The sequence below is a fragment of the Eleginops maclovinus genome, chromosome 4 (genome assembly GCF_036324505.1).
Source record: "Eleginops maclovinus isolate JMC-PN-2008 ecotype Puerto Natales chromosome 4, JC_Emac_rtc_rv5, whole genome shotgun sequence".
In the NCBI taxonomy this organism is placed as follows: Eukaryota; Metazoa; Chordata; class Actinopteri; order Perciformes; family Eleginopidae; genus Eleginops; species Eleginops maclovinus.
In genome coordinates, this window is record NC_086352.1 from 15513630 (window position 1) to 15529047 (window position 15418).

At 40.5% G+C, this 15418-nt stretch overlaps 1 protein-coding gene across 1 annotated transcript in view; it reads right to left on the reverse strand.

The window, feature by feature from the left end:
* The window catches only part of LOC134863820 (heterogeneous nuclear ribonucleoprotein C-like), a 30883-nt gene that overhangs the window by 1357 nt on the left and 14108 nt on the right, over positions 1–15418 (reverse strand). Inside the window, exons 3-6 of the mRNA XM_063882543.1 lie at positions 6439–6489; positions 2330–2499; positions 1688–1801; positions 413–567 (exon numbers count right to left, since the gene is read on the reverse strand). Coding sequence (XP_063738613.1) covers positions 413–567; positions 1688–1801; positions 2330–2499; positions 6439–6489 — 490 coding nt within the window. The remainder of the gene's footprint in view (positions 1–412; positions 568–1687; positions 1802–2329; positions 2500–6438; positions 6490–15418) is intronic.

The window sequence follows — 15418 nt, forward strand, 5'->3', positions numbered from 1 at the left end:
GGGAAAGCTTAAAATAATGTAATAGTAATTCATTTAAAAATCATATCTGGTTTCAATATCTTTTTCAATTTCAGTGGGAACCTGAGTTGTTGTGCATTATTCTTCTAAATTACCACAAAATATGAGCCCACAGACATTCTGCCTAACACAAAATAACCAAAATTGCAGCTCCACTTTGACTTCTGACATGAATATCAATGATGTCTTTATTTCATGTAAGGATATTTTAATGTTATAATTTATATTTTTTGTGTGGTTTTTCTTACAATTGATCTTCGATGTTTATGTATACACCATATACACTAAGTACTTGTATGTGTAAACCTACTTGGCAATAAACCTGTTTCTGATTAGGATTCTGAGTAATGCAGGAGGGAAGGAACAAGTGCGCATAGACTTCAGCTGCATTTACCGTGTGGTGGTCATCATCATCCCTCTGGTCAGGTTTCTCCCTGTGGATTCGATGGCGGGAGCTGGGTGGAGAGAGGGAGGAGAGGGAGTGCTCGGGGCTGCTGGCAGACAGAGCGTACGGTGAGCCAGCTGGACTGTCCTCTCTCAGGGGAGACCCTAACACTCAGGAATAAACACACACATTGAGTTTAGGTATGGAGCTATTTGGAGGGTAAAGAAAATACATGTGTTATGTTAGTCAAATACAAAACCTGTGCACATCCCACTGACTTTGTATGAGATGACAGGCAGAATCTAACAGTGGGAGTGACAAGATGAAGGACAAACAAGGATATACCAAGACAGAAGTGAGAGACAGCAGAGCCAGATAGTGACAGACAGGGGAATCAAGTAGAGCCGGAGATAAATTAACAGGCTATGAAGATGAGAGCTATCACATACCCAAGGTCATTCAAAGTAGGTACACACACATACTTTCCTGAAGGTCTACACCTTCAGTTACATTAGCCCCAGGACACAATCTCATCTTACTTCACTGTCTGTTTATTTATTCAGCACAATGTTATGATAATGACTCAAGGTTAAGGTTATATTTTTTGTACAAGAGCATGTAGCAGTGATTGTGGATATAGTCCTCAGTGGAGGGTGGACTACAAATTAATAGCGTTAACTTTGCTTTAGTTTACGATCAGTTTAATTAAGATTCCAGTAAAACCAATTTTCTTAGGAAGGATAATAAAGCTCTGCCTTGTTCCTTCCCTGGGTTGTTAGTGTTTTTGGCAGGTAACTGTATTAACATTTAATGTCCACATGAGGACAGCAGAAGCTCTTATTTTCATGCACACTGAGCTGCTGTTGTTCCAATTCATGATACAGTATGCGTCTGTTTTCTGAAGCTTCATCAGTTCCTTCCACCATCCTGTTTGTCCAGCATATTCAAGAATTTGATCCCAGTCCTAAATCCAGACACTTCATATCGGCCTTTATTACGTTTTTTTTTTTAAAATACCTGACTGGAGTAAAAATAGCTGATTTGTCAGGTAAAAAAGGAGTTGCTCTGGTGGTGCAGTGCATTCCTTTTTCCCCTGCTTCCCCTGTGGCACAGATCCTAAATTATTTTGATTGGGGTTGTTACTGGCGGAGATAATCAGGCAAAAAATCTGAAAGTAGCCTATCGCCTGAGTCTGTTTAAAATGTTTTTGATGTGCGAATAGATTATCTATCATTCGATCTCACACCTACCAGCCTCCACTGTCTTTATGAATGAGTGTCTCACCTTTGTGGTCATTCCTCTGTGTGTCCATCCTGTCAAGACTGTCAAGCAGCCCATCGATCTGTGTCTTTATCAGAGTCAGCTCCTTTTTAATCACCTGCAACTCCTTCATGCCCACTGCAGGGATGAAGAGAGGGAAAACGAAAAGGACGTTAGGAAATTACAGAAGCAGAACGTTTCTTAGGGAGACCTTTAAAGTTAGACATATTGGGTTATGGGGCATAGTATATTTAAATGTGGCATGTGGCATTATTTAGATTTTATGAACTAGTAGGGCAGCATTTGCAGAATTAACTTTCCTGTTTCTAAGGATACGATTTAAGTGTCATGCAGCAGTGGTTGAATAGGGTCACATTTCTACACTGCAATGTTTCTCTCATCAGGAACATCCCAGGAAAAAATGGTGAAACTGCTGACTGAACTTCAATACTCATTGTGTGCTCTACTGTAAGTACTACACACTGCTTTTGCCTGCATCTCTGCTTTATACTTGAGTGATAAGAATTCAAAAGTATTAATCTGAGGTTTAACATTTAATTCTTCATACAGACAGGCATTCCCCTCACCAGAGTATTGGACAAACATTGTAAATCTGCAGCTTCTAGTGCAACCTTTTTTGTGACTTGTTCCATTCATATTACTCACACTTGGCTGTGGTGGAATTAGAGGATTGGGCTCTGGAGCTTTTGGAGTGGGTTCTGTCTCGACTGCGTCTGTGCCCAGAGGAGTGGGAGGAGGAACGTGATCGCTTAGCCAGACTGGGTCCCAGGGGCAGAGGAGACAAGGAGGCTGGCACACGCTGGTAGTCATACGCCCTAGAAAATTTGGGAGATACAAATGTTAAAACTCATCTTTAACTATGTGCATGAAGCAAGCTGAATTATTGTATGATGTGTTGCCATTTTATATAGTTAAGTCTTTGCCTTAACTTATGATAAAGGAGAGCTTGCCAACAGTCATAAAAAGATTTTGCATGAGGGTGGAGCTGCTGATGTTATTAGGTACTGTATATGTGCTTGTGTTTAGGCATCACTTAAATGCGGGAACATTTGCTATAGTTAAATGAAAGAAAAGCTTAACAAAAACCAACATTCTTGTATTCATTCAAATCAGTTGTGGAGAAACCATGTTTGGGTATCAACAACAAAACTCAGGTATTGTATTGGCATTGAACATATCTTAAACCATCTCTAGCTGAAATAAGTTGGTGTCTTAAAAACATATTTATAAGACGGAAACATCTTACAATGAAGAAAAGCATATGTTTCACATACATTTGGATATTTATATTCTATGTTCCTCTGTCTTTCTATCTAGGTTTCTGTGTCTCCTGTGCTAGAGTAGCCTCCTCCCTGTGGACAGCTCCATGTCTCTCTCTGTCACTGAATGTAATTGGTTCTGTCAGGGCCAATCAATAGCTCTCCGCCAGGCTCGTAGTGCTGGTGACAGGGGGTGTAACACAGTCAAACTCTATAGTCCTTAAAGAACCCACACTGTGTCTGTATGTGTGTGTGTGTGTGTGTGTGTGTGTGTGTGTGTGTGTGTGTGTGTGTGTGTGTGTGTGTGTGTGTGTGTGTGTGTGTGTGTGTGTGTGTGTGTGTGTTATTATAAAAATAGATGTGAATTTGTGATCGAAGCAGAAACAGATTTTGACCTCAGATTTGATCCCCAACAGCAGGGGAACCACAGTTAAGGGCTCAAAACCAAACAACCACCAATGCAGGAGGCGTGGAAAATAGGCCAATCAAATGTATGAAAGACTAATGTGTCTATCTAATTGTAGCCCTAAGAAAGAAAATGTTGCATCCCTTTGTTTTTTTTAAATAAAACAAAGTGATTCCCAGAGTTTCTGTTGTTTCACCAAAATAAATGTATTACTTTTTAAACTTTAAATGGGCCCTATTATGCTCATTTTCAGGTTTCATAATTGTAATTTGCCTTTGTACTGTGATGTGTTAACATGCTTTAATGAAAAAAAGGCCTTTATTTGTCTCTGCATGTGCTGCAGCACCCCTTTAACTATCTGAAACCAGAGCCCAGTCTGCTCTGATTGGTTAGTTGGCCGGCTCTGTTGGGGTTAGTTAACCACTTAGAGATGTCCCACCTCCTTTGCCTGTCATTAACAAATTATTGAACTTTTTGCTAAAACTGACATTTTCCCTTTATAAGATAATGAGCTTCCAAGCTAATGTAGCTAGAAGTGAGAGCTGTTGCTTTGGGTCTCATATAGTGATGGCTGAACCTCCATTAAAAATGACTGAACAGCAACTAAAGTATGACATCTCCAGACAGGATTCAGTCTAAAAAAAAAACAAAATCTAATGGGACTGTCTACTATAGCAAATACAATATAAGTAACACATTAAGACTATGGCAACATCTAGGACTTTTTATGGGGGAATTGAATTGAGTGCTTTCCAGATCTGCAGATAACATAATTTTGAACATTCTCTCAATCGATTCAAAATCTGTATAAATCTGGATCGAGGACAGTCTGAGCACAGCCCCAATGGTTTCTGCACAGCCATGAGAGTGAACAGTTCTCCTGCTGTAATACGTCAACAGCCAACAACAGGGAGGCAAGCTGTCAGCTCCAAGGACTTGGAGTTGGACGGTAATGTAGATTTACAGATAGAGCTGTTAGCCAGTCAGTCAGACGCAGCCCGACTTCCTGAAAAGTTTGCCATATTGTTTTCAGTTTGGATATTTTTCTCCAAAGCGTCTTTACCCGCTACTGTGTACTTTGCACATTCAGAGTATACACACAGAGTCATATGCATCACAATGTCACATAAGGATGAGGTATATTAGGCCCTTCTTAAGGGTGTGAGATAAGAGGATTTGAGCATTGTCCGTGTGGGGAGACACAGACACCAAAGACTTAGGGGAGTTTAAAGTCTTTTAGAGCTGTTTGCGGGGGCAGAAAGACAATGTGTTGTTACACCAGCTTTGAAGTGTCATCTCAGAGAATGGAAGCTCAGACATGGAGAGACTGTAGACGAGTGAGGATTACAGAAAAGTGTGTGAGTGTGTGTGAAGAGAGTGTTTGTCTCTATGGATTAGACCCCACACGGAAAGCAGCTTTGTCAGCTGGGGCTGTTATCTGTGTGTTGAAAGACACTTTTCTATCGTGTTCGCACAAGAGGACAGTAGAAAAAATAAAAAGAGTAATTTCTCCTTTTCCCACGTAGTGTTATTCCACAAAACAACAAACAGAAACGAAAAGACACACTCACACAATCCCCACACACTCATACCCAGAGGCAAACACACACATATACACACATACCCCACACACACACACACACACACATACCCCACAAACACACACACCTGTCAGTTGTGCTAGCCAGCAGCATGTGGCATAATCATGCACTGTGTTAAAAACAAATTGAAAATCAGTAGTGAGTGTTCCCCCCTGAGCAAAGTCAGAAAAATGCAGAGTAAGGCATACCGACTGCAAAAAAAAGATCACATACACTGGGAGTAATAGAGCATCGATATGTGTGCGAAAGGCACTGGAACAAGGTGTGTATTCAATTGTGTGTGTGTGTCTTTTATGTGCCTGTTTGCTTTTATTCAGATATGCTGAGTGGTGTTTATGATTGAGACCTGGGGGATTTGGTAAATGTGCCTGCGCAATTTCAGTGCAAGGCCAATAATACAGAGCCATTCTCAGTCCAACTTAATATCTCATCTACCTATCCATTGCACTTGACTCTACACTGCACAAGAGTGTGTTCTGCAGTTAAAAAATGTAAACAGAATCTATAATCTCACAAGGTTTATGATCAGCACGAAACGATAAGCATGGGAGGCTGTGGAGCAGTGGGTGACTGAGCTGATCTTCAGATCGGGAAGAGCTGGTTCCAGTCAACTGCAGTCAGCATGTCGTTCTGTCCCTGGGAAAGACACTTCACCAGAAATTGCTCCTGTGGAGATTGCCCATAGTATTGAATGTATGCAAGTTGCTTTGGATTTAGAGTATATAACATGTAATGTAATAAGCTTTATTTTCTGTGTTGTTAAGGCTTATTATGTAACCCTTATACATGTATATGATTATTGTCAACCTTTTCTGGGCGCTAAAGTGATGCAGATTCACTGACAACGACCTCCAATTGGTGACATTTTAATAACGTACACCATCATTGTTTGGCTCTTTGAAAAAAAAGCGTTTTTAGTCAGCTATAAATGCCTGCGCTTTTGTTAAAGTAGCTGTATAGTCTACGAAAAAGAAGGGCTTTCCAAGTATTTCAGTAAAGGTTTATTTTTCTTTTCTCATGCCTTCAAGTAGAGAGCATTTTTCTTTGCTTTAGACAGTTTTAGACAAAGACTGACAGAAATAGGTATGCTGTTGTTTCGGTTGACTGAGTCCACAAAAGACAAATACAGTAAAATGCGTACTGATAAAATATCTGTATGAAGCAATATTGTCTTACCTTATAGTGATTAGCTTTGAGTATCACAAGTTTGGATGCTCAAATGGACATTGAACTGTCTGGGTGTCTTTAAAGAAAGTGTGCATTTGTGTGTTCTGTGTGTGACATGCAGCACGTGGCTGTTGAGTGGTAACAGGCAACATTGTGAGTAAAGACAGGATGACTGACAGCTGTGTGGCAGACAACGACAGGCAGCGGAAACTGTTAGAGACACCAGGGCTGAGGAATCCACTTTAGCCTCCTTCTTGAGCGTCCTGTGACACGCAGACAAGCAATACGGTGTGTGAGCTGCCACTCGTGGCTTGAGAGTACCTGTCATAGTAGTCCTCGTGGTAGCTGTCATAGTCCAGGTCGAACTCAGATCTGCAGAGGAGATTTAGAAGGGATGGTTAGTAAGTAAGTAAGTAGGTAAGGTAAGTATTTGTAAAATCTACAAGATGCTTTTTCACTGGGGCGATAACACAATTCACTTAACACACAGTAAGCTTGTTTGTTGTGTCAGAGTGTAAATGTGTGTGACCCTCAAAAGAGTAATATGGTACAATCACTTCATCTGGAAAGAATGCAGTGTTCATGAGCTCCATCCAGCTAGAAAAAGACATTGGATTTGTTTTGCTACAGCATCCAAGGTGGAAAATCCATAAGAATTGGCTTCTGTGCCAACTGTACCACTCACCGAACATCTCTATGTGTAAGCTTGGGGAGGCAAGCAGTGAGGCAGGTGAGTGATGTGACAGGAGAGAATTTATATGGGCGAGTAGTCAGTGTGTACCTGCAGTACATACCTGAGCAAGTGGAGGACAGAAAAGTGACACTAAGCTGGAGCAAGATCACATTCTGGTGTGACAGACCCCAGCATTCCTCTCTAGTTGGCACACAGAGTCGCTAATAATCCCTCCATGTTTCTCACTCTCCGTCTGTCTCTCTGGCTCACTCCTTCAATCTGTCTTTGTCATTCTTTCATTTATAGGTCCTGCTTTCCATTTTGTTTAAACTGAACTCACATTATCAACTACTCTCTCAATCAGTAGTTCACTTCTATTCAAAAGCTTAACTTGTGTTTATTTTCATTGTAAAAAACTGTGTGTGGGTGTCTGGATCTAAAGTGAAGACTTGTTGTGGACTGTCAGAACTGAGGAGACAGAAAACCACAACAAATTGCAGTTAAATCTAGTGTTAAGTCATGTAGTATCCTATTTTAATTAAATGCTTACATGTTTTAGATTTTGGCTCTCCAAGTGATTTCAGCCAGAAGAGAGACAAACATAGCAGCTCTTCACTGAAATCCTCACTGAGGGGGAGATAAGCCGTTGTAGCGTATTTTCACCTGTCGGCCATCGTACTTATGTCGCTATTATTATATCATAATAACATTCAAATGTAGCTTTTCATAAATTGATTTAAAAACACATTTCAACAAATACATAAAAAGTCCATGTAAACAGTATAGATCTATGTCATGTTGTGTCACCATGGTGCAGTGATGAGGTGTCACAAACGAGTATTTTCATATGATTAAGCGAAACTTAATGGACAGGTTAGCCCAATCCATACAGACCTTAATTACATCCAAAGAGAGAGAGGGAGAGAGAGAGAGAGAGAAAGAGGGGGGCAGATGGACAGCAGGGTCACTAAAGGCTAATTAATTTCTTTTCATAATTTCTCAAGTGCCAAGGCAATCCATTAGACATGGCTGGCTATAAATCATCTCAGCCTCGGCGTGCCTGTCTGCCTGCATATGTGTGTGTGTGTGTGTGTGTGTGTGTGTGTGTGTGTGTGTGTGTGTGTGTGTGTGTGTGTGTGTGTGTGTGTGTGTGTGTGTGTGTGTGTGTGTGTGTGTTCGAATTACCAAAGGAACAGATGCAGTGAACAAAGCATCCTATAGATTCCCTCAAACACGCAGTTGCCGTTGGGTAGAAAACCATCAGTTTTACTGCAGTTGAATCTATTGGTGAACCTCGAGTGTGTGTGTGTGTGTGTGTGTGTGTGAGATGAATTATTAGAGATGTAGTTCACTTGGCTTAGAGCCTTGACAGATGCAATTTAAATCCTGCTAACACTGAATCAAAGTGACATTTTATGTGAGATTCTTGTTTTCGCGATTGTGGTGACATCTTTCGTGATAAATATTCACTGCCATACTATTTTTATCCTTCACTTCTTTTACGATAAATTCACAACATTGTAAACAGTTCTTTGCGTAGTTATCAGACTGGACAGATACTTTAAAAAAATAAATAATAATACAATATATATAAATGTAGGTAAAAATAAGACCAGAAAGTTGCCTCTGCCGGAAGTAACTGCATCTTTAAAGTTGGTAAAAAGGTAAAAAGAGTTTTTGTCACGGAAAATAAAGGTATTCTCAACACAATAGGATCATTACTGTATGTATGTGACACGGAGATAGATCAGGCTCTAGGTTACAGTTAAAATGATGAAGAGCCACACCTACATCAATATTTATTTTATCTTTTAATATATATACTTTTTTCCCCTGTTGTAGTAACGAAGCAAATACATTTGTATTACACCGGTACAATTAGGTTCCTAAACAGTCAGGACTGCATTAAACCATTTAGGGACGCCTTCCAGCATGCATTGTAAAAATGGATTAGGTAAGTCTCATGTTATGTGTCAGCCTCCATTTTTAATAGTGCTAATGTGCTCCTCATTGTGTTGCAGAGCCATTGTTTTGACATTTCACCTGTTGTTACACAATTAGTCATATGAGCAAATGCAGGAAGATTAGAGTCATGTTGTGCCCTGACATTTTCCATGTGAATACAAAGATGGGTTTATTGCCTGTTGCTAACAATAAGGCTGCAAATAAATATGCTGCTAAATTCAAACCTGTGAACCCCAGCTCATAACCCCAGCTCATCGTATTACTGTCGTAATACTGAAAGCCTCTGTACCCTCTGATATCCATAGGGTGTCTCACCTGTCAACTGTAAACAACAACTGTAAATAAGATTGAGCTTGTCAACAACACGCCTATTTCCCTTTTGACCTTTGTCTTAAATCCTGTTTGAGAAATCAATATATATTAACAAACTTGTTCAGTCATGCTTTTTCCTGTTCTGATATCATTCTAGGATGAGACATATTCTCTCTTTTAAGGAGAGGGAAATTAATCCATGCTTTTGTGTCTTCACGCTTAGATTACTGTTATTTTATATATGCTGGCTTCAGCCAAGGAGCTGCAGTTTGCCTTCAGGGGGTTCAAAATGCTGCAGCTGATCTTTTAACAAAGAACGCACAGGAAGCACATTACTCCAACACTGGCCTCACTATCTACCAGCGGAATTCAAAGTTAAATATACAAATCTGGAAATTACCTATAAAGTATAGTACCTGAGTACATTTTTGGATTGATTAGGCTTTTGTCCAAGTTCATAGTAATTGTCAGAGCAAGGGGGACCATGCATTTCCTGTATTTGCCATGGAGATTTAGAAGTGTTTGCTTTTACCGGAGATTCTTTCAATCACTAGGATCTCTATCACTATGGCCCCCTGTCCAGACTCGTAGTAAAATACAAAAAAATAACACACAACAAAGCAGAACAATCACGAGACAACACATTGTAATACAACCTATATGTACACAGAGAGACTGACAAGTACATGTATTGAATAAGAAATTAGATTACCGTCTGCTACAACTGTAAAGTGGGACTTCTCACTCAAAAATTAGAAAAAACTAATTTTATGTTCATGGATTGACAATTAGAGGTGAAACAGATACCATGGGATGTTAAGGGCGAGTATGATCAAGATGAGAGCGGAGAAGCTTTGATGGGGGAGGAGGGGAAGATAAAGGGAGTGCTGGCAGCTCCCTCTCTCTCCCTCAGCCACTCTCTAATCTACTCTCTCTTTGCCTTTCATGTAATCACTGTCACTTTCATGATTTATGAGTTTTTTGTTAAAGGTAATAGTCATACTTCACCTGCATTAGACATACATATGTTTAAGAATAGACACACAGGTGATAACAGGATGAAAACTGTATATTTCTTATTGATTCATCTAAACTATATATTTTTGATACTGCCATATAACGTGCATTGGTTGGAAGACATATTTGTCACCTGCAGATCAGAGACCTTTGGATACTGTTTACACCAAGGCATCACACACCATCCCTTTAAAATCTCTGATGACATTGAAGCAATATTGCAAATCAATAAGCAAGACTGCTTGATGGTGATATACAACCTTTTTTAATTAAGTGCCTTTGTTTTCCCAATATTTGACAAAATGTGACATTTCCATCTGGTTGTTTTATCAATAATATCAATATCACAGTATAACATTACCAGTATCATTATGCAGTATTGAACACATATAATGACCCCTACACACATGGCAGCTTTTATAATTAGTCCGGAGGGTGTATTAGCATTTGACAAACAGCATCTTTATTATTTTCTAAGATCCTACTTAAACATGCAGCGATCACACACTCTGCTGCTTTAATCAATGATGTGTGCTGGACAGTAGTCGATCAATAACACATTACCATGTAATCTGCTTCTCGACATCCATTACGGCTTGGCCCACTGGTCTGCATCATTTAGATGTAGTGGATGTGCTGCAGGGACGTGATGCACAGCTACAGTATTAGAGTAATGGCAACCTCAGGAGCAAATAAACTTATATCCTATATGCATCAAGGTGGAATTATAGCCAGAGAGCTATTTATTGAGTCGGAAAAATAGAGCTACATAGATAAAGGTCAGATTGCACTCATCCTTCCTCACTTTGGTTTAAGTAGCTCTGAATGGCTGACAGCCATTTGGGTTTGATTGCAGCCACATCGTCAGAAAGAGGAGCGGAAGAGCAGTGCATTCAAAGAGAGAAGCTGGGGAGGGCTGCTGCATCAATACGGAATTGAACAGAAGCCAGGACTGGAGCTAGACCATAGCAGGCACATATCAGACAAAAGACATGCATCAGAGACCAGCAGACTCAATGAAAAGGGGTCCCATAAGATAACGATTTTTTTCTCTTTCTTTGGTCCATTTGTCCATCAGAATGCATCCCTCTTGTCCCTTTACAAGTGCACTCATCAGTGGTAAACTAACACCTAAATGGCAGGAGGAGGCAGAGCCACCTTGCCAAAGCTCTCAAACAAGAGTGGATAAAGTGGAGAGGACAGGGAGGGTGCGAAAGGGTGGATAAGAGCGTTTGTTAAAGAGACAAGGAGGATTGGGACGGAGAGAGGAATGAGTCAGATTCTCCTACAGCTGTTGGGGTGTGGACATTCCTGAGTGATGCAGTAGGATCAGCCGTGGCAGAGACGAAGCGGGTGTAGCATGGTTTAGTGACTGTTTGATTAGCCAAAGAATGTCAAGAGTTGGAAATAATGAGCCTAGAAATTATATATCAGCCTGTGTATTTGCATCATTAGCAGCAAACAATTATGAAAAAGTGACTATTTGACAAAACGTATTCATTCGATTCATTTGTTTTTAAATGTGTTCTCACTCGGGACAGGAGACAGTATCTTTACAGTCTGTAATCAATACATCTTAATGTCATCATTTGCAGCAGGGCTTTGATTCAAAAGCTACTGAAGAGGTTCAAAAGACCGAACAGAAGCTTTTCAACACCACAAACATAAAAAGAAACAGTGAGGGGAAACACAGTGTTATTGCAAAAACAGTAAAGAATAGAGGAGATGAGAGGAGAGGATGACCCTCGACTGTCTAAACAAAAGATTAATCTAATCTGCCTTTCAAATCGGGCAATCGTTTGGGTCTTTGCGGTGATTAAAAGCCCAAAGAGCTTTGATATGAATTGATCATATAGCACTCTTGCAGGACAGGATATGGATAAATGAATGACACTGTACATGTTTTGTTGTCACAGTTAAAATAAATATACTCATTCGGATCAGGAGCTACACCTGGCCTCTGTTTGATAAAGAAATACAAAGCAAGTCTAAAAATAATAACACCGATGCAAAAACTCTGGCTTTAAAATCACTGGAAGACATAAAGTATAATCTACTTCTGTGTGTGTTCAGCATTCCTTTCGGTACGAGTGTGTGAGTACATTATGTGGGTGTAGGTATGTTTGCTAAGCATAAATATGTGCATATATAAGTGTGGGTTAAACTGGATGGGTACATGCTTTAGGAATATGCACCTCTCAGTAGCATCAACAATGTGGCCTAATCCTGCTGGAGGCAGAGTGTTTGGAGTGGGATAAGTCCAATTCTTCTGCGTGACTTGAGACCATCTGCACACAACTCAACACGCAAGGAAATTTGTAAAGTTGGTTAGAAAAGTTTATTTATTTATTTCCAAGTTATTTTGAATTAAAGCTAGTTGTTGGTGCTATTTAGGGAGTGAGAGATATGTGCAAAAGAGAGCTGGTTAATATGTCACTCGCCCGTTAGTGATGCAGTGCGTGTTATAGTTCGTATTTGACTGTGTGGCTTCTCACCAGGAGGGCCAAATGCTTTAGCTCGATGCCATTTATCAAAAAGCTTCAGGTCTCTCAGGGAGCAGTAATTGGAAATTTCAGAGTTCAGGTTATTAAGTGCTAATTAGCAGCATTACACAGCAGTAAGGTGACAGGTGACATCCAGGGCACTCAGAGAGACCCCTCCCCTCCACCCATTAGCTGTAAAGAGCTTGAGGAGCACAGTTATCAAGACACTTTCTATGAAAGCGGCAACTATCCCCGTCATAACCAACTTAGAGCGAGAAGTTAAAAGGTTACCCAGGGCTGCCTGGAGTAATTAATCCTTTCAGCCTTTTCAACTCTGTCAAGCCCCTGCATCGTTTTCGTGTGTTGAACTATGCTGTTGTCCTGAAATTACTGAAGAATTAAAAGCTAAAAGTCACTTCAGCTCAACTGCATGAAGGGCAAAGCAGCATGGTTACACTGAGCTAAAATTAACTCGCTACCAAAAGTAAAGTAAAAAAGTAAGGACACTATCACACAAATCCCAAAACTCTGATTCTGTGAATGTGGATCTGAACAGAAGGGGGATTTCACGGGCAAATATTGAGCTGCCATTCAGAAAGATCTCAGAAGAGCTGTCTGTGGCTTTAACTGTGATCGACAGGACCGACATTTACAGAGTAAACCTCAGACTGCAGTCAGTGATCCTCACTGGACAAAACTTTAACCTCAGCTAACATTAGCTACGCTGAGTCAACAACCATCTGCCTCACTTTTGGAAGATTTTTGGAGATTGAAAGAGGCAGAGAGAGACCGGGATTTGTTGAAGGAGGGAGACAAGTGTACGATCCTAACAAATTGTGTTTGTACAGCTCAGCCAAAACCGTGGGCTGGAACTGTAGAAATTGCAGCAGCACAAAAATGATCAAAAAGACTATTTTCAAGGATGTTTTTAAGAATTGTATAATTATGGCATTGCTTCCAAATAATGACTATGATGATGAGTTTATCTACTGTATGTGTATGTCCTGTACAAGTGGAACCGAGCCATCGCTACATATATGTCCATTTCCTGCTACGACGAGTCAAAATGTCTGCTTGAAGAAAGGTCTATGAATGAAGTCAACAGAAGGAGGTCTATGTAATAATACACCACCCAGTGTATGTGGTATATGAAGGGCATTCATCAGTAGGCATTACAGGTAAGACTGCACAGGGGAGCTGCAGGGAGGTGACTTTGAGGTCTGTGTGTGTATGTTTGTGCATGTGTGTGTCCCCAATGGAGGCCAAAGGTCAATAAAAGGTCTGGGTTGTTTTTGCTGAAGCATTCATTAACTTAAGATGGTGCCAAGTCACAACAGGGTGTCCAGCACATCAACTGTCTTTAAATCAGCATCTGTCTTTCTATTGTGGCAGCTGATTCTGCAGAGTTGCTTGTTTACCCTTCCCATGGGACTTATTTTAGATTTTCCTCAGAATAAACCATTCAAATTGAATTCACTAAATGCTTAAATGCAAGTTTCTAGAACGTGAATGTTATTATTTGGTACTGTGAGTGAATGTATGCATCCTGAGGTTCACTGGGGTCGCCAATACTCTGTAGTACCACTTGGGACACGCAACCACTTGTACTGACACACTCATATTTTTTTGTACTCACACGGTCATTTTTATTCCCTCTATTCACCCTGCTAACCCCCATTACCCCTCTATGCTGACAGAGAGCTTTTCCAGTCCAGGCCACAGAAAAGGCTCTCCTGCTGCCTCCCAATTGCTGACAGGCTCAAAGAAACCCCTCCCCTCCTCACTCATTCTCTTTTACTGCACTCCCTCAGGCTACATCAACACCAATACGTTTTCAATTCAGAAAGCATAACTTTAGCTGTTTTTCTTCGCCCCAGGCGCTCTCATAGACTTACATGTTGAGACTCGTTTTTTCAAAAATCGAACGATACAATGCATTTCTATGGGCTCCGGGGGGGCTTGCCCTAACGTGATTTCGTCATACGCAGTTACGCACTGATGCGTGATTTTTTTGAACACGCCCCTTTCAGTAAATGATTCAGTTTCACAGAATCAGCAGCATGCACGTCATGCCTGTTGGGTCTGTTGGTTTTCTATACCTTTACTAAACCTGTAAACTGTATAGTGGTAAATGGAATATGTTCTGGAAAATTTTGATTAATTACAGTTTTGATTATAGTATAATTTGATTTGATTATTGCTATGGCATCCATGATGGCTATAAATTGTAGACTGTGCTAAAAGTGATTTCAAGGGCAAACTATTAGATGACAAACTATCTGTTAATGTGTGTTTTATCTCCTGGCATCGACACTATTCCGTCGTTTTGAACCCTGAAAAAGAAGACTTTTGAAAATGATGCTGAAAGTGTTTTAGTTATACAGTATATCAGGTAGAGTTATTGGCAGAAATGTATACTTTTAAAAACAAAGTTACCCGTGATTGCTTTCTGATCGGGTCTTGTCAGTAACAACCATAGACTAAATAATGGACGTAGTATCCGTGACGTCACCCATAGGTTTGCGAAGAGCCGTAATGAAGCTCAAAGTGGGCGACTCCCACAGTCGACATCTTCTCAGTCTACCTCCCGCCCGCTCCCGGCTAATCCAAATATGGACATAGGGTTGGAGCTGAAGCGGGCGTGGCTACTGAAACACGCCCATGTAGCTCAAAGCTACCAAGCTAGCGAAGGCTTCCATGCTAGGCTACATGCTACCGTATGCTACTCGCGGCGCTATCCCGCTAAAAGTCAACAGCACACCCTGCTGTGTCGTTGCTCCCGGTTGCCGGTCGTCTTACTCAAGGTAAGTTAACCTGAAACTATTAAACACAACTTCAAATAAAGATCTAT